Source organism: Oncorhynchus masou, chromosome 22 (genome assembly GCF_036934945.1).
Source record: "Oncorhynchus masou masou isolate Uvic2021 chromosome 22, UVic_Omas_1.1, whole genome shotgun sequence".
NCBI lineage: Eukaryota > Metazoa > Chordata > Actinopteri > Salmoniformes > Salmonidae > Oncorhynchus > Oncorhynchus masou.
The window spans coordinates 50,861,797-50,884,433 of record NC_088233.1 but is presented as its reverse complement, the minus strand read 5'-3'; the positions used below and the strand labels follow the sequence as shown (position 1 = coordinate 50,884,433).

Sequence of the window (22,637 nt, the reverse complement as noted above, 5' to 3'; positions counted from 1 at the left end):
GTGTATACACACACACACACACACACACACACACACACACACACACACACACACACCTCAAAAAAATAAAGGGAACACTAAAATAACACATCCTACCTCTGAATGAATGAAATATTCTTATTAAATACTTTTTTCTTTACATAGTTGAACAAAATCACACAAAAATTATCAATGGAAATCAAATTTATCAACCCATGGAGGTCTGGATTTGGAGTCACACTCAAAATTAAAAGGGAAAACCACACTACAGGCTGATCCAACTTTGATGTAATGTCCTTAAAACAAGGCAAAATGAGGCTCAGTAGTGTGTGTGGGCTCCACATGCCTGTATGACCTCCCTACAACGCCTGGGCATGCTCCTGATGAGGTGGCGGATGGTCTCCTGAGGGATCTCCTGCCAGACCTGGACTAAAGCATCCGCCAACTCCTGGACAGTCTGTGGTGCAACGTGGCATTGGTGGATGGAGTGAGACATGATGTCCCAGATGTGCTCAATTGGATTCAGGTCTGGGGAACAGGCGTGCCAGTCCATAGCATCAATGCCTTTCTCTTGCAGGAACTGCTGACACATTCCAGCCACATGAAGTCTAGCATTGTCTTGCATTAGGAGGAACCCAGGGCCAACCGCACCAGCAAATGGTCTCACAAGGGGTCTGAGGATCTCATCTCGGTACCTAATGGCAGTCAGGCTACCTCTGGCGAGCACATGGAGGGCTGTGCGGCCCCCCAAAGAAATGCCACCCCATACCATGACTGACCCACCGCCAAACTGGTCATGCTGGAGGATGTTGCAGGCAGCAGAACGTTCTCCACGGCGTCTCCAGACTGTCACGTGCTCAGTGTGAACCTGCTTTCATCTGTGAAGAGCACAGGGCGCCAGTGGCAAATTTGCCAATCTTGGTGTTCTCCAGCAAATGCCAAACGTCTTGCACGGTGTTGGGCTGTAAGCACAACCCCCACCTGTGGACGTCAGGCCCTCATACCACCCTCATGGAGTCTGTTTCTGACCGTTTGAGCAGACACATGCACATTTGTGGCCTGCTGGAGGTCATTTTGCAGGGCTCTGGCAGTGCTCCTCCTTGCAAAGGTGGAGGTAGCGGTTCTGCTGCTGGGTTGTTGCCCTCCTACGGCCTCCTCCACATCTCCTGATGTACTGGCCTGTCTCCTGGTAGTGCCTCCATGCTCTGGACACTACACTGACCGACACAGCAAACCTTCTTGCCACAGCTCGCATTGATGTGCCATCCTGGATGAGCTGGTCACCACCTGGAGAACCACTCCTTTATTGGGGGTGTCTTGCTAATTGCCTATAATTTCCACCTGTTGTCTATTCCATTTGCACAACAGCACGTGAAATTTATTGTCAATCAGTGTTGCTTCCTAAGTGGACAGTTTGATTTCACAGAAGTGTGATTGACTTGGAGATAAACAACACAATGTAAGTGTTCCCTTTATTTTTTTGAGCAGTGTATATATATTTTTTAAATTTGAAATGTATTTATCTAAATTTCAAATTTTGTATGCTGTAGCGTTAAGATTTCCCGTCACTGGAACTAAGGGGCCTATCCCGAACCATGAAACACAGCCCCAGACCAGTATTCCTCCACCAAAACTTTACAGATGGCACTAACCATTCGGGCGGGTAGCGTTCTCCTAGCATCCGCCAAACCCAGATTTGTCCGTCGGACTACCAGATGGTGAAGCGTGCTTCATCACTCCGGAGAATGCCTTTCCATTTCCATTGCTCCAGAATACAATGACGACGAGCTGACGCTTGGCATGGCGCATGGTGATCTTAGGCCTGTGTGCGGCTGCTTGGCCACGGAAACCCATTTCATGAAGCAGTTTGGAACTCGGTAGTGAATGTAGCAACTGGGGACAGACGAGTTTTACACGCTATGCGCTTCAGCACTCGACAGTCCCGTTCTGTGAGCTTCTGTGGCCTAACACTGTGGCTGAGCCATTGTTGCTCCCAGACATTTCCACTTCCCAATAACAGCACAGTGGACCGGGGCAGCTCAAGCAGGGCAGAAATTTTACAAACTGATTTGTTGAAAAGGTGCCATCCTATGGTGCCACGTTGAAAGTCATGGAGCTCTTCAGTAAGTCCATTCTACTGTCAATGTTTGTCTATGGAGATTGCATGGCTGTGTGCGCGATTTTATACACCTTTTAGCAACGTGTGTGGCTGAAATAGCCAAAACCACTCATTTCAAGGGGTGTCCATGTACTTTTGTATAAATACTGTATATCAGTTATCTGTGAATATTTCCACTCTAAAATTGGATCCAAAAATCCCACACAAATTGTAGAACTTCATATACAAATATTCAAAGCATTTCATGACAGACATGGCAGTCCCAAACTAACCCCACAGACCGGCTATCCAAAGTCTAACCAATTTTGCCACAGTTGCACACAGGCTGGCTGAAGCTAATTGGCTAAAGAAGTTGGCTAGCTTGCTAGCCAGCCTAGGCTAGTTCCAGACAAGACCAGGTTAGATTGTTATAAATTATCTAGAACAGTGAGTGACGAACTGTGTACTGTTTTAGCAGAGTGAACGTACAAATGCTTCCCACACAAGAGACACCCACATCAAAGCACGGCGCCAAGACCCAAATCTCATTCTCAGTCGCATTTCCTAATGAGAAAGATTGAAACTGAGGCTAAATAAGTTAATTAGACACCCTAAAAAAAGAGAACACTTAAGTAATGTGTGTAATTCCAACACTGAAATGGGTGAAGGCCATTATAAAAGCCACTGTGCATACCATTCTGCATTTCTTATTTAACATTAGCTTAACTTATGTAATAAACTGCAGTATATTTTTAATGGCATTTAAGAGAGGATCTAAACAAACTGATCCTACTTAAAACATAAAATGAGTCAATTATCAATTTGACAGGCTATCAATTATTCCTCAGAGAAGGGGGAAAGAGGTACTGGGGCGGTACTACATTTAAGGAGAGGGGTACTGTTCACTTGGTAATGCATAAAAACAATTAAATAATTAGATCAGGATCAGACAGTAGGGAGTAAATCAATAAACAAGTGTCTGTACTTGTTTAGGTCTTTAGACGTGAAGGAACTGGGAGATTTGAACTCCACTTAAGTATTTGCGTGTGATGGGGAGGTTACAGCCTGTGGATAATACCACCGGTATAAAAAAGGGAGGTGCGACAGTAGGTAAGTAAGTGGGGATAGAGCCCCAGAAAGTCCAGGCTGCTGTTCTGGTCTCTCCAACTGCTACTTACATCCCCAGAGCTGGGGCTAGGCAGGGGGAGAGAGTGGTGGGGGTGGACATGGAAGGGGAAGCTCCCCCCCGTGTTGGGCCGCTCGGGGACCAGGGAAGCAGTGAGACAGCTGGAGGGGGAGGTCGGGGTGTGGCTGCCCAGTTCCGGAACACTGCTGTATTTGGGTGGGCGACCTGGGTGAAATGAGACAGACGGGAAAAAAAAAAAAAAAAAAAAAAGATGGAGGTGGGAGGGAAACAAACAAACAAACAAACCGTCTGTCCAACATACCTTTGACAGGCGGTCCTCGTTGGCTAGCGTGAAAAAGGGGATGGTGTTGAGTTGAGGGTGGAGGAGGAGAAGCACAGAGCGGAGTTAGTGCACTAAGAGACAGAAGCTACATGCAAGTGGGGTTCAAAAGAAAAAGCAGAGCAAATACGTTGGCAGGGTGGAGGGAAGCTGACAGCTGAAGGGAGTGAGACATCTCTCCCTATTCACTAGGACGTCTACAAATCAACCTCAAAAAGGGACAGTTCAAAGTGAATCACAGTTTGTCAGATGCTTTCATACAGCAAAACATGGTGTGTAAGTGTATTTGGATGGTGCCCATCTTTCCCATTAATTTGGGGTTGAGGCCTACCGATTTCCTAGTGCTCGGATCAACAAATTGACTCCGCTCTAGTTGATGCATGGAAACATCTGACACTGTTACACTTTGAGATGAACTATTATCCCTCTAACCAAAACCTTCCGTTTTTCACAAATGACAATTGGAAAAACTCAAGAAATTTCTACAGTTAGGGATAAAGAAAAGGCAGTCAAAACGAAGTCTTCAAGGTCAGAATAGCAGTCTCTTAGTAAGTGTCCCTGCATGGGATTCAGGCCAGCAAGCAAAGAGGTGTCAGCAGAAAAGTTGTGTGTAAAACATTCAGAGCATTTCGTACCATTTACATTAAGTAGATTAAAACATACATGCATCAAATATAGGCCAGCTCAGTAATGTATACATCTATATGTCCCCTGGGCATTGGAACAGGTGTATGTGCAGGTGTTTACAGACTCCAGTGTTGACAGCTTGTTGAGTGAATACTGACCTCGCTTTCTGGTTCCCTGGTGGAGCGGAGTGTTTAGGTAGGTCACTGCACTCTTCTTCCTCTGCATGGCGTCGAAAGGAATACATATGTGGGAGAACAAATCCAGCTTTCATTTGACTGCAAAGTCCATGTTGCTCACTCAAAAAGTACACCCGTTTTCTTTTCATATGCTACACAGGGCTAGATTCTAACTCGGAGTCCATGCATTCAGATATTCACATGAATTCAGATATTCACATGAATTCAGATATTCACATGCAAAGAAAACGGTGCATATTATGGTCGCATTTTAAAAAGTATGTGCACTGGCATTCAACCTAATAAGAAACACATTTTGTACAGGGTCGGGTAGTAATGGATTACATGTAATAGAGAATACGTTATCCGATTACAGATATGAAGTATGGAGTTTCTGTATCCCAATTTGCCTATGCTAAAAATATAGATATTTCTGCACATGTGCAGGATATTGTTTTTTATGTAGCCAAGTGCCTACGTAGCTGCTGTGCCGAGTGCTCCGCTACCTCTCTCCCCTCCTTGGTTTCCTTTGTCTGGTCACTAGTGTAGCCTGCAAACTTCATGCTGTATACAAAACTGTTTGAACTACTGCAGTCCATTCCTCAGTTAGCATAAGAACAATTGTTTTTTCTATTTACATGTTTTACACAAAAAACATTAAATCGACATGTTGGTACAAAATGTGTTGTCAGTGTTGCAAATACTGCACCCCCCCCGAATGGTGCAGCACTCTAAGGCACTGCATCACAGAGCTAAAAGCGTCACTACAGACCCTGGTTCGATCCCTGGATGTATCACAACCGGCCGTGATTGGGAGTCCTATAGGGCTGCGCACAATTGGCCCAGCGTCGTTAGGGGAGGGTTTGGTCGGGGTAGGCGGTCATTGTAAAATAAGAATTTGTTCTTAACTGACTTGCCTAGTTAAATGAAGGTTAAATGAATACAAATAAAATCATAAGCACAACACAAACAGGCAGTCTAGCGACTTAATGTTCTTCTTAGCTGCCGACTTACATGCAGATATTTCCTCTCGCCACAATATCAACATATGGCATTACTATGGCACTGGGCCATTCAAAAACAAACTTGCCCATTCAGACTCTTTACCGGTCTGGACAAACGCTCAGCTGCCTAGAACATTTGGCTGCCCAGAGGTGGAACACAGCAAGACACAGACATGCAGTCTAATTAGCGATTCAATGTTATTTTTTTAATCATCCTTGCCAATATTGCCTAAATTGCACAGGAGACAGACAGGCAGTCAAGTGGCGTTCTTTTCTCAGGAACTACGATATGGCAGCAACTATAAAGATTAGCCTACATCACACAAAAAGCTGACTGTTTTGCTCGAAAGTGTAGGGACTGTGTCCTGCTGTGCAACTGCAATATCAGTTACAACAGACAGACACCGGTTATAGCCTTGATAATATATACATTTTACAATGTTCGTTCAAATCGCCGCAGGGTTTTTATTTCAGCTGTTCAGAAATATGAGGCAGAGACATAGGCTACATCCTCATGGTTCAGAAGGTGAGTAAAATAGTGAAACTCGAAGGGAGGCGGAGTGTGAGCAGCAGCTTCAAATGTATGTGTAAAATAACAGTAAAATAACAATGTGATCCTGATATTTAGCATTAAGAAAGAGGTCTCTGGAGGAGCCGGCGGGGGCATGGGCGAAATCTCTGTACCCGTAGCCACGGTTTATGAAGAAACTAATCAGCTTGGATTACTTAAAAAAAAATATATATATTTTTTTAAATGTCATTGGATTACAGTTACATTCTTAAAAAGAGCTGATTTGTCAGCATTGCTATCATTTAGCACATATTCAAAACTTCTCACATGCTCTCAAAGATTCTATTGTTGTTCTGCTGATCGCCCATCAAGGGTGGATGGCTTCTTTTGTATTCTTTTAAGGTGAGCGAATAGGCCTTTTCATTCAAATTATATATATATATATATTAGCCTCCTATCAGTAACCTAAATATTGGGATATATCATTGAGAGTTAGCAATCTAGCTACTACTACCCTGGTGGTGAATTAGCCGGGCTATTTGACATTAGTGCCCCATGTAGACAAATTAATCTCTATTGAACAAAAAATTTGAAATTCTGGAACCCCATCTTGACAGTCAAATAAACAACAAAAATCCCAACAATCACACCAAAAAAATCTGGAATCATGCCTTTCTGCTTGGACATTTTAGATTAAACAATTAATTTCTTAAATCATACCATCTTAGTCCAGTACACTTCTTAATGAAGCATGTTGAATGACTTTAAAAGATGATTTGGCTATACATTTAGTCTATTGCGTGACCCTGCCACAAATTTTTGGTGCAATGGGCTGAAAACTTTAGTATGGAGCCCTGTGACAATGCTCTCACACATAAAGAACATGTGAATGATGGGACCTTCATAATCTCACACATCGCAATTTGGAAATACTAATTTTAGGCTACTAAATAAAATAATGCTATAGTAGGTGCCTGTTTTTTTTTTTTACACCTTTATTTAACTAGGCAAGTCAGTTAAGAACAAATTCTTATTTTCAATGACGGCCTAGGAGCAGTGGGTTAACTGCTGTTAAAAACATCTGGGTGTTATAAGTGAAAGTAATCAGATTACTTTATTCATTTTGAATTATTTTTTAAGTAATCCGCCCAATATTGATTGTGTATCAGTTGTTGTAGTAATGTGTGGTTACACTATCATTTTTTTAAAAAATGTGATAAGTAGAAGAACAGCCATACCTCGGGCTCAAACACAGCTCCACTGTACACCGGGTTCGCCGTTGTTCTTCGCTTACGCTCTTGCCTTCTGCTTTGAATTTCTATAAACAAAGAGCAGCATCTTAATACAAGCATTGCAGTGTAAACTTCTAGGGAATGTAGGTGAATGTAGCAACTGGAATTTAATTTAGGCCTAACCGGCAGCACTTACCTTCCATATGGTCATGGGTGACAAGTCCGAGGGCAACCATGAAGGCAAGTTTCTGGGGGAAACAATAAAAGGGTATTAGGACAACCCCCCACAAAAGGTGCCCTGTGTGAGGAGAATTCCTAAAAAATATATTTAAAAACACACACCCTTGACTTTTTCACGTTACATCCTCAGTAAAATTGATTATTATTTCCTCTTTCAATCTACACACAATACCCCAAAATGTCAAAGTGAAAACATTTTTAATTTATTTTTAATTTCTTGCCAATTTATAAACATAAACTGAAATACCTTATTTACATAAGTATTTAGACCCTTTGCTATGAGATTTGAAATTGAGCTCAGGTGCATCCTGTTTCCATTGAGCATCCTTGAGATGTTTATACAACTTGATAGGCGTTCACCTGTGGCAAATTCACCTGTGGTAAGTCCACCTTTCTATATGAGGTCCCACAGCTGACAGTGCATGTCAGAGCAAAAACTAAGCCATGAGGTCGAAGGAAATGTCCGTAGAGCTCTGAGACAGGATTGTGCCGAGCACAGATCTGGAAAAGGGTACCAAAAAAATCTGCAGCATTGAAAGTCACCAAGAACACAGTGGCCTCCATCATTCTGAGATTGAAGAAGTTTGGAACCACCAATAATCTTCCTAGAGCTGGCCAACCGGACAAACTGAGAAATCAGGGGAGAAGGGCATTGGTCAGGGAGGGAGGGAGGTGTTTATTTATTTATTTTAAAAAACAAAACAGATTCTCTGGTCTGATGAAACCAAGATTGAACGTCTGAAGGAAACCTTAAACCATCCCTACAGTGAAGCATAGTAGTGGCAGCATCAGTGGGGATGTTTTGCAGGGACAGAGAGATTCTTGATAAAAACCTGATCCAGGGCGCTCAGTACCTCAGACTGTCCAACAGGACAATAACCCTAAGCACACAGCCAAGACAAGGCACGAGTGGCTTCAGGACAAGTCTCTGAATGTCCTTGAGTGGCCCAGCCAGAGCCCGGACTTGAACATCTCTGGAGAAACCTGGAAATGCCTGTGCAGCAACACTCCCCATCCAACCTGACAGAGCTTGAGAGGATATGCAGAGAAGAAATGGAAGAAACTCCCCAAATACAGGTGTGCCAAGCTTGAAGCATCATACCTAAGAAGACTTGAGGTTGTAATTGCTTTTTTCTTCATATCCAAGACTCAAGGTTGTAATCACTGCTTCAACAAAGTACTGAGTAAAGGGTCTGAATACTTATTTAAATGTGATATTTCATATTTTTAAATTATAATAATTAGCAAAAATGTAAAAAAAAACTGTTTTTGCCTTGTCATAAGGTTGTAAACTCAAAATGTGGAAAAAGTCAAGTGGTCTGAATACTTTCCGAAGGCATTGTATAGCATGCAATTATCTGTAAGGTCCCTCAGTTGAGTAGTGAACTTCAAACACAGATCCAACCACAAAGACCAATGCCTTGCAAAGGGCACCTATTGGTAGATTGTTAAAAATGGAATAGGCCTATCCCTTTGAGCATGGTGAAGTAATGAATTACACGTGGATAGTGACTTGCTGTATCAATACACCCAGTCACTACAAAGATACAGGCGTTCTTCCCAACTCCGTTGCCGGAGAGGAAGGAAACCGCTCAGGGATTTCACAATGAGGCCAATGGTGATTTTAAAACCGTTAAAACAGTTAAAGTTGAATGGCTGTGATAGAACACTGAGGATGGATCAACAACATTGTAGCTACACCACAATACTAACATAACTGACAGAGTGAAAAGGAGGAAGCCTGTACAGAATACAAATATTCCAAAGCATGCATCCTGTTTGCAACAAGGCACTAAAGTAAAACTGATAAAAATGTGGCAAAGAAATTAACTTCATGTCCAGTGTACAAAGTATTATGTTTGGGGCAAATTGAACACAACATCACTGAATACTACTCTTCATATTTTCAAGCATGGAAGTGGCTGCATCATGTTATGGGTAGGCTTGTCATCGGAAATTAATAGGGAGTTATTTTTATATTAAAAGGAAACGGAATCGAGTTAAGCAAAGGAAAAAAATCGCGGAGGAAAACCTGGTTCAGTCTGCTTTCCAACAGACACAGAGAAATATTCACCTTTGACCAGGACAATAACCTAAAACACAAGGCCAAATATACACTGGAGTTGCTTACCAAGACGACATTGTATGTTCCTAAGTGGCCTAGTTTTAGTTGATTTGAAAATGGCTGTATAGCAATGATCAACAACCAAATTGACAGAGCTTGAAGAATTTGTAAATAATATTGTACAATCCAGGTGTGCAAAGCTCTTAGAATTACCCAAAAATACTCACAACTGTCATGATTCTAACATGTATTGACTCAAGGAATACTTTTCTAATCAAGATGTGTTTCATTTTTCATATATTTTTACCTCCTGTGTTTTACCTTGTGTATTTTGGCTAGATCTCTGACAGAAAAAAAACTGTACAAATCCATTTTAATCCCAGTTTGTAACAACAAAATGTGGAAAAAGTCAAGGGGTGTGAATACTTTCTGAAGGCACCATCTATAATTTACTTGATATGTTTATACTGTATCTTTGGCAGAGCCTGCCTCATTACATAATGTTATCTGTGAAGTATTGTCTAAAACTGAGGTTCTATCAGTAAGCTGATACTCCCCAAAATGTAAAAGTATGCATTTGTTATGCTGGTTTGATCCCAAGTTTACAATGAAGCATTAGTGCCAACTCCAGTGTACCTGAGGATTGTCCTCTCTCTTCGGTCTGGGTGCTGGAGACAGAGGAGGGGTGCTGCTTGCCAACATTTTCTGCTCCAATCCCCTGTGAGCTTTAACAGCCTGGAAACATGTGAGAGGAAAACAAAGCTCTCAAATCACAAACCAACAAAGTAAGAGTTAAGTGTAGAATGACTTCAATTCTGAAAAGGAGACAAGTCGCTTTCCCCATCCCCTAACCATGGTACTGACCTTGTTGTCTGAGGAGAGGCTGCTGATCTGCAGTGTCTGCTTGGGGGTGGCGAGGCGTGCCGATGCCGGGGCCGTGATAACGATGCCTGTCACAGTGCCTGTGTGCTGGCCACTTTTGGCGCCAGCGGAAGCACATGGCTGGCCGTTGACAATGCGCACCTGGTGGATGGGCCCGGCGCTGGAGGTCAGCGAGGAGCTCAACTTGGTGGTCAGCATCACCGGGCCCTGCTGGAGCAACTGGGGCGCCGCCATCATGGCCGGAGGGGGTGCCGGGGCGATTGGCACGTTGTTATTGGGCGTGACGGGCTTCGGACGGACCTGAGTCGGGAGGATAGGGGTCAAAGATTAGCCAATTAGTCGATAAGGCATTACGTGTCATTTTGGAGCTTAGGGGTCTTCATAAACATGTGTAAAAGGGACTGACCAGGGACAGGTAATGCCAACGTGGTGCTGAGATATCACCGACTGTAGATGGAGGCATACTACAGTCGCCACTTGACTAAGAACACTTAGGTAAGTCAGTTGTAAGTAAAAGTGACACCACAGATGTGAGCAGTCATTCATTTTTAAAAGGAACTCAATCAAAACCAGCAAAAAACACTGGTAACCTTTGTGGTTTTGCCAATGTTCCGATTTAGTTTAACCCCCTGGTTGGATGGACTTACTGTGAGTCGCGCTGGACCGGAATGCCTAAAGCTTGACTAAGAATGAGCCCACTGTTGAGGGATGCTGAGCTCCCAGTGGCATTACACACCTTAATAACAAGGCATTAAATCAAACGTTCACACCCAGGGTTAAAAACAGGTTATGGGCAATTCCACGGTAAATGAGTGATACAGAGACTCCGATTTTTCACTTCAAGATGTGAAACAAAAATCAATAATTGCAAATGTAATCCTTTAGACCTCAATAATAATCTACAGCAACATTCTAGAATTAAGAGTTTAAGATAAAACAAATAACATATTTCAAAACAGACATAGCACAAAAACAAAGATAAATTACACACAAACAAAAGTAAACGTAACAATTTCAAAGATTTCAATGAGTTACAGTTCATATAAGGAAATCAGTCAATTTAAATGAATTCATTAGACCCTAATCTATGGATTTCCCATGACTGGGCTGTTGATTGTGGCCTGTGGAATGTTGTCCCTCTTCAATGGACATGCAAAGTTGCTGAATATTGGCAGGAATAGAATACACTGTTGTACGCGTCGATCCAGAGCATCCCAAACATGCTCTATGGGTGACATGTCTGGTGAGTATGCAGACCATAGAAGTACTGGGACATTTTCAGCATCCAGAAATTGTGTACAGATCCTTGAGACATGGGGCAGTGCATTATGCTGAAACATGAGGTGATGGCGAAGGATGAATAGCACGACAATGGGCCTCAGGATCTCGACACGATATCTGTGGCATTGTGTTGTGTGACAAAACCGCACCTTTTATTGTCCCCAGCACAAGCTGCACCTGTCTAATGATTATGCGGTTCAATCAGCTTCTTGATATGCCACGTCAGGTGGATGGATTATCTTGGCAAAGGAGAAATGCTCACCAACATGGATGTAAACAAATGTATGCACAACATTTGAGAGAAATACACTTTTTGTGCGTATAGAACATTTATGGGATCTTTTATTTCAGCTCACAAAACACAAGACCAACACTTAACATGTTGCATTTATATTTTTTGTTCAGTGTAGTTTTAAAGAGCACAACCTCTTTAATATGACACCACATTCATGCCTATAGGAATAACATTCATTTTGTCTTTCATTGTGTAAAGACTCTCACTATCAAAAAACGATAAACACACAACATAAAACTTGAGTATTCAAATTGTAGTAAATTTGACTAAGTTACTCACTCAAAATGTATCAAGTATAAAATATTATACGTAGAAATAGTATTTACACATAAATATTTAAAATTATCAAAAAATGTGACGAGAGGACAATTCAGAATGCATTTCAAAATCCAAACAAAGTAGGCTATTTAACTGCTAATGACTTACTTCTGTAACAATGTAAATAACTATATCAAAATGAAGATAACCTCTCTCAATAAGATTTAGTACCGATCAGGCCTGACACCAAATGCAGAAATAGTAGCTTACTTTGACAACAATTCAGTTAAATCTTCATCTAATACTTGTTGCATTAAGAGGAAAAAAATCTAAACGCACCCACACAAAGTAGGCCATTGTATTGACAAAGATTCTTACTACTGTAACAATGTAAAAATGCAAACAACTATTCAGAGTATTTCAAAATGTAGATTACCTCTCTAAGTAAGATTTAGTACAGACTAGGTCTGACAAAAAAGTTGAAATAGTAGCCTACTTTGACAACTCCTCAGTAAATTATATGTGGCGACGGACAGGTTGATGTTTAAACACCAGATGTGGGAGAGAAAAAAAAAAAACCTGACTCATACCACTTAAAAACAACTCCAAAACCCCTTTCACAGTCACTTTAGGACCAAGCTGTGTAGCTCAAGGGTGAACAATGGTGGGACTTGGGGCAGGCGCACTCCATGGAAACATAGGCTCCCTTCTTGGGTATGCTCTCCCTCTGCTTGCTTCCTCCTCTTGCTCTTCCTCTGCATCCTTCTCTCCATGTTCCTCTCCCGCCACGCATCAACTATTGTTTATATAGGATGTTGAAAGAAAAAGATAACAAAGATGACTGTGCAATTTAGCCAAACACGTTTAGAATATTACCTCATCTACTTCGATGGGCATAGTTAGATGTTTGTCTTTGTGGGGAGGGAGTGAGACGATCAAGTGACAGCATTATGAGCGAAGCACAATGTCGCCTTCAACTCGTTTTCTTTCCTGACAGACTAACTACAGAGTTTGCCAGTGTTGGCTGATTAGTTACGAAGCTGGGACAGTTTCCAAATGAATTGAATGGGTAGAAACATGACAAAACAAGCAAGTTTTTCACTGGCAATGTAAACAAATATCACTGCAACGCAATATTATTGAGCTCAACTGCACAGGCATCTACCCTAAAGCGACAGCTAGGTTGTCATATAATAGGAAAAGGAGGCAATGTACACTGCTCAAAAAAATAAAGGGAACACTTAAACAACACAATGTAACTCCAAGTCAATCACACTTCTGTGAAATCAAACTGTCCACTTCGGAAGCAACACTGATTGACAATAAATTTCACTTGCTGTTGTGCAAATGGAATAGACAACAGGTGGAAATTATAGGCAATTAGCAAGACACCCCCAATAAAGGAGTGGTTCTCCAGGTGGTGACCAGTTCATCCAGGATGGCACATCAATGCGAGCTGTGGCAAGAAGGTTTGCTGTGTCGGTCAGCGTAGTGTCCAGAGCATGGAGGCACTACCAGGAGACAGGCCAGTACATCAGGAGACGTGGAGGAGGCCGTAGGAGGGCAACAACCCAGCAGCAGGACCACTACCTCTGCCTTTGTGCAAGGAGGAGCAGGAGGAGCACTGCCAGAGCCCTGCAAAATGACCTCCAGCAGGCCACAAATGTGCATGTGTCTGCTCAAACGGTCAGAAACAGTCTCCATGAGGGTGGTATGAGGGCCCGACGTCCACAGGTAGGGGTTGTGCTTACAGCCCAACACCGTGCAGGACGTTTGGCATTTGCCAGAGAACACCAAGATTGGCAAATTCGCCACTGGCGCCCTGTGCTCTTCACAGATGAAAGCAGGTTCACACTGAGCACGTGACAGACGTGACAGTCTGGAGACGCCGTGGAGAACGTTCTGCTGCCTGCAACATCCTCCAGCATGACCGGTTTGGCGGTGGGTCAGTCATGGTATGGGGTGGCATTTCTTTGGGGGGCCGCACAGCCCTCCATGTGCTCGAGAGAGGTAGCCTGAATGCCATTAGGTACCGAGATGAGATCCTCAGACCCCTTGTGAGACCATTTGCTGGTGCGGTTGGCCCTGGGTTCTTCCTAATGCAAGACAATGCTAGACTTCATGTGGCTGGAATGTGTCAGCAGTTCCTGCAAGAGGAAGGCATTGGTGCTATGGACTGGCCCGCCCGTTCCCCAGACCTGAATCCAATTGAGCACATCTGGGACATCATGTCTCGGCTCGATCCACCAACGCCACGTTGCACCACAGACTGTCCAGGAGTTGGCGAATGCTTTAGTCCAGGTCTGGCAGGAGACCCCTCAGAAGACCATCTGCCACCTCATCAGGAGCATGCCCAGGCGTTGTAGGGAGGTCATACAGGCACGTGGAGGCCACACACACTACACTCCAAATCCAGACCTCCATGGGTTGATAAATTTGATTTCCATTTATCATTTTTGTGTGAATTTGTTGTCAGCACATTCAACTATGTAAAGAAAAAAGTATTTAATAAGAATATTTCATTCATTCAGAGGTAGGATGTGTGTATTTTAGTGTTTTTTTGAGCAGTGTATATCCTATGAACATCTGTACCTAGCAAACTTGACAAACCCGGACCTAAGTCCAACAGAAACACAAATTACTTTCATCTCCATTTTGGTGGCTAGTTAGTTGGTTGTCTATCTGAAAGTGACAGCTGAGTTTGGAGCTTCGCAAACGCAGACCAAATTTACCGCCACATACAACTTTTCTTGTCTGACAAACTAGCTAGCTATAGGAAGAAGCTTGGGGCGTTTCCATATGAATTAAATTGGTAGAAATAAGACAACAGCCAACTAGTTACCTGACTATATTAGAGGTCAACCGATTATGATTTTAACACCGATACTGATTACTGGATGACCAAAGAAAAGCCGATACCGAGTAATTGGCCGATTTAGGAGACAGGCCAGTACATCAGGAGACGTGGAGGAGGCCATAGGAGGGCAACAACCCAGCAGCAGGACCGCTACCTCCGCCTTTGTGCAAGGAGGAGTAAAAAAAATATATATATATATATTGTAATAATGACAATTACAACAATACTGAATTAACTTATTTTAACTTAATATAATACATCAATATAATCAATTTAGTCTCAAATAAATAATGAAACATGTTCAATTTGGTTTAAATAATGCAAAGACAGTGTTCGAGAAGAAATTAAAAGTGCAATATGTGCCATGTTAAAAAGCTAACGTTTAAGTTTCTTGCTCAGAACATGACAACATATGAAAGCCGGTGGTTCCTTCTAACATGACTCTTCAATATTCCCAGTTAAGAAGTTTTTAGTTGTAGTTAGACTATTTCTCTCTATACCATTTGCATTTCATATACGGACAATTGGATGTTCTTATAGGCACTATAGTATTACCAGCCTAATCTCGGAAGTTGATAGGCTTGAAATCAAACAGCGCTGTGCTTCAAGCATCGCGAAGAGCTGCTGGCAAATGCAGTAAAGTGCTGTTTGAATAAATGCTTACGAGCCTGCTGCTGCCTACCGCCGCTCAGTCAGACTGCTCTATTAAATATGAAATCATAGACTTAATTATAATATAATAAACACACAGAAATACGAGTCTTAGGTCATTAATATGGTCAAACCCGGAAACTATGATTTAGAAAACAAAACTGTTATTCTTTCAGTGAAATACGGAACCATTCTGTATTTTATCGAACGGGTGGCAACCCTAAGTCTAAATATTGCTGTTACATTGCACAACCTTCAATGTTATGTCATAATTATGTCACATTAATTACGGTCTTTGTTAGGAAGAAATGGTCTTCACACAGTTTGCATCAAGTCAGACGGCCCAAACTGCTGCATATACCCTGACGCTAATGCGCTTTTGTTAAATCATCACCCGTTTGGCAAAGTAGGCTGTGATTCGATGACAGATTAACAGGCACCACATTGATTCTATGCAACGCAGGACAAGCTAGTTAAACTAGTAATATCATTAACCATGTGTAGTTAACTAGTGATTATGTTAAGAGTGATTGTTGTTTTATAAGATAAGTTTAATGCTAGCTAGCAACTTACCTTGGCTCCTTGCTGCACTCGCGTAACAGGTGGTCAGCCTGCCACGCAGTCTCCTCGTGGATTGCAATGTAATCGGCCATAATCGCTGTCCAAAAATGCAGATTACCGATTGTTATGAAAACTTGAAATCAGCCACAATTAATCTGCCTTACCAATTAATCAGTCAACCTCTAGACTATATCCAGCAAAACACTGCAATTATTTCCATGAGAGACAGCAATCATTCAAGCTCCTGCCCCACTGTTGATGTGCTCATCATGACAGGATTTGCTAAGCTGAGAGCTGTTTCACAGCATCTAACATATCTGCTGTTTACTTATTTCACTCACCTCGACATCATCACTTTCAAAGTGCAAGGACGTGTCCACAGTGAAAAATCGTGGCCGCTCGGCGCAACTTTTAAAAGTCCAAATGAAAACATACCCCAGTTTCCGGTTGATGACAACAGCCACGCGAATACGACAAGTTGTTAGCAACTACATTTTACGATATTTGACACCAATATTTTTGTTAGAAAAACAAGACTGTTCCCAGCGGCTAAAGTCATTTGAAGAAAGGCAGTTGACGGCCGCTATGGGTTTTAAAGGGTTTAACAAAACATGCAACTATGCACGACTACTAAAAAAATTTTTAAAAAAATAATAATCGAAGAACAGTGCAGACACAAAGTCTGGTAACAGAATGATGGCACAAGCAGAACAAATTGTCATTCTGTTAAACTTTGCATCTGGACCAGGGTTTCTGTAAACTGGCAATTGCCAAAAATAAATTGAAGCTGATATATTATAATTCGGAACGGATGTTAAAAAAAAAATTAAAAACCACCCCTACATTTCCACGCAGCGGGCCAGGTACTTCTATGCTCAGGCGCGCTCGCTACCTCAACATTATCATGACAGAGAAACCTGACACACTCATTCCTCACATGGAGCACTCCAAACTAAAGACATATTATGAAATAAACCAAAACTTGTTTCTATAGGTGTAGCAGGTTGTGAACTGTGCAAACATTTCCACCCCGTGAATGATGAGACTGTAAATAATACATGCATTAACAGAAATGTATGTAACCTACTGACAGGGACTAACGGTCATTTACTACTGGTGACTTATGTAATGGAGAATTGACCCCCCCCCTCCGAAAAGTTGAAGGGCAAACAATTCACTCAATGAAACAATGACTGGGCGGCAGGGTAGCCTAGTGGTTAGAGTGTTGGACTAGTAACCGGAAGGTTGCAAGTTCAAATCCCCAAGCTGACAAGGTACAAATCTGTTGTTCTGCCCCTGAACAGGCAGTTAACCCACTGTTCCTAGGCAGTCATTGAAAATAAGAATTTGTTCTTAACTAACTTGCCTAGTTAAATAAAGGTAAAATAAATAAAAAATTTAAAACTGCGCAAGAATTTGTGGGAGATAGCGGCGCCATTCTGGAGAGAGACTCGCCTATATCTTCAATTTTTTTTTTATTGTACTGAAGACAATTTCTTCACACATATATTTTAGATGCTTTTCACTGACAGCAGCAAGTCAATAATCTGCTAGGCCTATTGCCATGCCCAAATTGCAGACTTCCCCAATAGGCATAGGCCTACGAGCTCGTGATTTGAAACAATCCACAGCAACATAAAAAAATGTAAATAAATTAATGATCCTCGATTCCTCTGTGGCCAAGTCAGGCTTTCTGATGAAATATTTAGAATCATTTTATTTATTTCTGTACAGACGGGGGTAATTATATAATTTCGGCCAATTTATTTCCATTTTCCGCTGCTATGACATTTCTCTCCAGTTCTATTGGTTTTCATATCAACTTTCTTTCGTTGTCCAGAAGCACAATCTGTGTCATATTAGCAAACCATCATAGTTGTTGCATCTTTAGATTCCCCTCTAAGTTTCTAACAGGTCTCTGTGACATCTGGAACCGCTATCAGGTGCGCTGTTTAGAATGGTCTTTTCTCGTGAATTGCACTTTGGCAAACGTTTGAAAATGACATTTTATTTGCTTCTTCGTTACATGAGTTGCATTTTCTGTTAAGAGCCCTTACCATAATCTAAATGTGATTTCCGTCATTCTGAGCACCGTGGGTGGATGCCCTAATGGGTTATGAACACATAGTATATGGGTCCCGCAAATTTCTCAAAATGGCCGGTAAATATATATATTTTTTTTAATCCTAAAAAATGTCTGACCACATTTTCCAAACGGAAACCCTGATCTGCACTGGTCTTCGGGTAAATGTGTTTGTCAAATGTTCTGTGGAAATTGTTAAAAGTAGTCCTTGTACATCAAGCTATAGAGTTGTATGGTTTGTTTAACTTAGCAATCATTGGTTTTGTTTAACATACATTTTAAAAGTGAAACATTTGAGTCTCAGCATCACTCTGTTACCGTGCAATTACCCTTATACCAACAGCCAAAACGCAAAACATTCAGAAGCTGCTGGACAAGAGATTTCACCATAAACACAGACACACAACAGCAGCAAAGGAATGTATTGACACAGACAAATGCAACAACACAAGCACACATTCTGAAAGCAATAGAAGACAAGAGGAAAGGTTATGAAAAAAGCAACAAACAATAACTTGGAGCCAAGCCTGACTGCACTGTCCTTGTGTACACTGTCGCCCTCTAGTGACTGCTGAGTTAAAAGCTTAAATTTCATGTGGCCACTCTCACATTGGATTGTATTGATGGCAGAGTGGAAGCGGCAAAGTGAGAGGTTTTAACTGCCCAAAATCTGTCCACGATAATGTACATGTAATTTATTTAGCAGACGCTCATATCCAGAGCGACTTACAGTAGTGAGTGCATATATTTTCATAGTAAAATAACCCCACAAATTTTTGTATGGAGGTCAATGAGTGTCAAATTTGGTCAACCAAAAAATGTAATAGCTAATTTGCTAAAAAGCTTATTTGATCTAATGTAAGTTCCGTAATGGTTGTTACCAATGCACTGATATAGGTGGACACACATGGCATTCTCCCGTCTGCCACATGGCCTCCTCCCACCTGTCTTCCACATTTGAGGACATGCATTTCCATTGTTAGAGCGGTCACTTCACTATCATGTCAATATAATAGAAAATCTTTGTTGGTGGGGATTAAGGTTAGGGGGCGGATCTTACTGGGACGCACCTGTGGTTGAAAGGTGGGTCGAGGCGTCAGTCTAGGAGGAGGGACAAACTGAGGAACTTTGATTGGCTGTGCTGAGGTGGGGGTGGTGGTGGCCTGCACCTGAGACAAAACCACAGCAAATACTGTATTCTCTCTACCTGAGCTGCAGACAATAATATATCTATACTCATCAACTTCTGCAAGTAGTTTTACAGAGAGAAAGATGACTTTGTACCAAGCGCCACCACACACCACTGCCCCAAAGCACCTCCTCATTAAGAGACATGGTTTTCAATAAATCTCAATTTTGACCATGCATATTTCCATACACATCTACACAGGAAACACGTTCTAGCCACTTTGCTCTAATAAACTTTGTAAGAGACCAAAAAAAAAACAGATTGAATCTTTACTGCTTAATTTGAAAACACTTTGGGGTCCCCAAACTGCTACCAGTTATAATATAAGTGTTTGAAAGAGTTGAACTAGAAAAGATGACAATGATAGGAAATGAATGACCCTTACCACAAGTGCATTCTTCGACACCAGTCGGACGGGCTCAAAACACTGATTGGTCAATTTGCTAGCCACCTGAAGGTTCACTGGTGTGTTCTGGGAATTGGAGTTGACGATACTAGGCTTGGAGGCATGGCTGATGGCAGCGACCATGGCGACGGTGGCAGGGCGCTGTGCCACAACAGAGGAAGGCATGGTGGGAGTGGCAGCTTTCAGCACTACAGGTAGAGTCTTAGTGGAGATGACTGGGGTGACTGTCAGCGTCTTCTGACAGAGAGAGGAGCGAAAGGAAAGAAAGAAGGAAATAGTTGATTCATCGGAGCACAGAGAAAAATAGAAGAGAGTAATGAGATTGTGTTGAAAAAGGGAGTGGAAAAGTGAGATTGCTTAAGCTAGATACAACAAATGTTGTAATGTGAAGCCTGGGGACTCAATACTAGGGCTAACTTCAAACCATTCCCTGTAGGGAGTCCCCTCCCTTTCCTCAATCCCCTACCTCCCTCCTCAACAGGACCCAGAGGAACAGGGCCTAGTCAGCAAGTCTATCGGCCAAGTCGTTTCCCATTGCCATGAAGGCAGGCTTGAGCCAGAGGAGCGCCGCAGACATACGCAGCTCTGATTACATCAAACGCCACAGGAAACCTGCCAGCTGAGCACTTCCCATTGCGCTAAGAGCTAGAGATAAATCTACAGAGCCATGAATGACGTAGGTTTGAGGTTTTACAGCTGTGTCCGTCTAGTGGGGATCGAGGTTTGCAAGGTCTGAGAACGAAGAAGTACTGCCGAAAAGAACTGGCATCGCTGAAGGACATCTCATAACGTAACTAATGTCAGTACAAGGAACAACCCAGAAAGTCAGACACTTTTGACCAGGGGCCTCTGATGGTGTTTCTTAGGGTGATTTAATTGTTTTAAGAAGCTCATACCAAGGACCATTTTTCTATTCGATTTAAAAAATGTAAAAGACCCCTTGTAGTATCAAAAACAATTCCGAAAAATAATTGATGAAAATGTATTTTTTGGCCTTGCTGCTATTAGCCAATATTAGTATTGAATAACAGATTCACTACATAGATTTTTTGAGGGGGACTATCTGTTCTAAAGGAGGTGTGTTCTGAAGAGTCTGTCAAGATAAGATATATATAGCCGGAGACCGTCTAAACTGGGCCGGGGGGGCGGGTGTGTTTACTAAGCTATATGGGATTGTTTAAAAAAAAAAGTCATTGATTTAGAACTTTGAGACCCCTTGAAATATCAAAACAAATGTAAAATGTATTTAAACCCCTATTTTTTTTATTTATTTACACTAAACACTCCCATACATTTGTTCAACTGGTACCCGGGGGACTTTCAGATGAGTCTTGAGGCCTGTGGGCGCCCGAGAGCAACATGTACGTGCTCGTTAGTGTCTCATCTTTACATAGAGGGGTCTTAGGCCAAACCGTTCGGACGCTACAAACGATTATGTGTGAAGACCGATTTTCCGGATGTCTCATGGTCTGACGAACACCGCTCAAGCTCGGTCACCTTTCACCACAACGGGGAAGTGTTACATAGGTGGATGCGGTGGATTGAGATACATCCAATGTAAAATAACACATCTTTAGCTTAAGATGACAGACTTTTATTGGGATTATTTTATTATGCCAATTAGATTTCCGTGTGAACATCGACCTTAGTCGATTAACCAGCTAAACAATAAAATGTGTTTGGAGTTACCTTTCTAGAAAACAGGCTGTTCAAGTTTACACTTCCTCTTCCAATTATATTGTGGGAGGTCAAAATCTATTCATTTACAAATGTTAATTACTTTTCCTTGCCATTATCATTGACCTGATGATAAGACCATTTTTTGCTAACGTATGATGGGGCTCCCTGGGTCGCCATTTTTCCTGGGAGGGGGTCCCTGGGAAAGAAGTGGTTGAAGTCCCCTGCTCTATAGTAGTACAAGTTTGTGAACACTGACAAGTTTGAGGCTAGGTTTGCAAAATTCCACAAACATGACCAAAAATTCTACATCTCTCCATTGCAACGTTCCACTAACGGGGATTTCTGAAAACCTAGGGAATTTGGCAAACCTTGTGTAGGCTACTGCAAAGTTACGAGCCTCTGTGCAACATAACAAGCAATTGAGTAGAGGTCGACAGTGTCTGTGGACTTGTGTGGCTACCTGCTGCAGGGCCTGGGTGTGTGTGGTCTGCTGTAGGGCCTGCAGAGTAGTGGAGGAGGGGATCTGGAGGACGTGTTTGTCTGTAGCCAGCACCTGAACCTTCACCTCCGGCTCCTGTTTCACCAGCAGGTCCTTCCTCAGCTGCTCCACCACCTTTTTCTGGAGAACAGAAGGGAGAGGGGGAGAGAGAGTAGAGGGGGAGAGAAAGAGGGGTGTATAGGATGGGGAAAGCAGAGGGGAGGGGTGTAGCGGATAGGGAGAGAAGTGTGTCAAGAAGTCGCAGCACAAGGTGCTCGGGTAACCTCCTTTTTAGCCATGACCCCACCACTCACAAAATGTATGAGTAACTAAACAAGACTCATTAACATTTGCAAACAATTGGATGTCAAATCAAAACCACTGCACATTTAGAACTTTCTTTAGTTTTACATTGACCAAGTTGGTTATTTCACGTTGAGAATACCAAAATGTGATGATGGTTCCTCGGCTTCAAGATCAAACAGGCTTCCATGACTTAAATTCGAGTTGACTCTGACCTTTCACCTTGGCATCAACTGCAGCTCTCACAAGAGTAAAAAAAGCTAATTAGCAGCTACGACACTGCCAAGTCACTTCAACGGCTAATTCCGCTATTAT

General features: G+C 42.2%; 1 protein-coding gene across 7 annotated transcripts in view; it reads right to left on the bottom strand.

Moving 5' to 3' along the window:
• Nucleotides 1-22,637, bottom strand: part of phf21ab (PHD finger protein 21Ab) — a 73,639-nt gene that overhangs the window by 12,830 nt on the left and 38,172 nt on the right. For 2 of the 7 annotated variants that reach the window (XM_064930502.1, XM_064930503.1), the window contains exons 7-15: nucleotides 22,002-22,160; nucleotides 19,841-20,098; nucleotides 19,337-19,435; nucleotides 10,263-10,580; nucleotides 10,035-10,133; nucleotides 7,290-7,341; nucleotides 7,100-7,179; nucleotides 4,329-4,389; nucleotides 3,256-3,548 (exon numbers count right to left, since the gene is read on the bottom strand). In XM_064930502.1, coding sequence (XP_064786574.1) covers nucleotides 3,256-3,548; nucleotides 4,329-4,389; nucleotides 7,100-7,179; nucleotides 7,290-7,341; nucleotides 10,035-10,133; nucleotides 10,263-10,580; nucleotides 19,337-19,435; nucleotides 19,841-20,098; nucleotides 22,002-22,160 — 1,419 coding nt within the window. The remainder of the gene's footprint in view (nucleotides 1-3,255; nucleotides 3,549-4,328; nucleotides 4,390-7,099; nucleotides 7,180-7,289; nucleotides 7,342-10,034; nucleotides 10,134-10,262; nucleotides 10,581-19,336; nucleotides 19,436-19,840; nucleotides 20,099-22,001; nucleotides 22,161-22,637) is intronic. The other 5 variants (XM_064930504.1, XM_064930509.1, XM_064930510.1 and 2 more) reach the window with 4 other exon arrangements.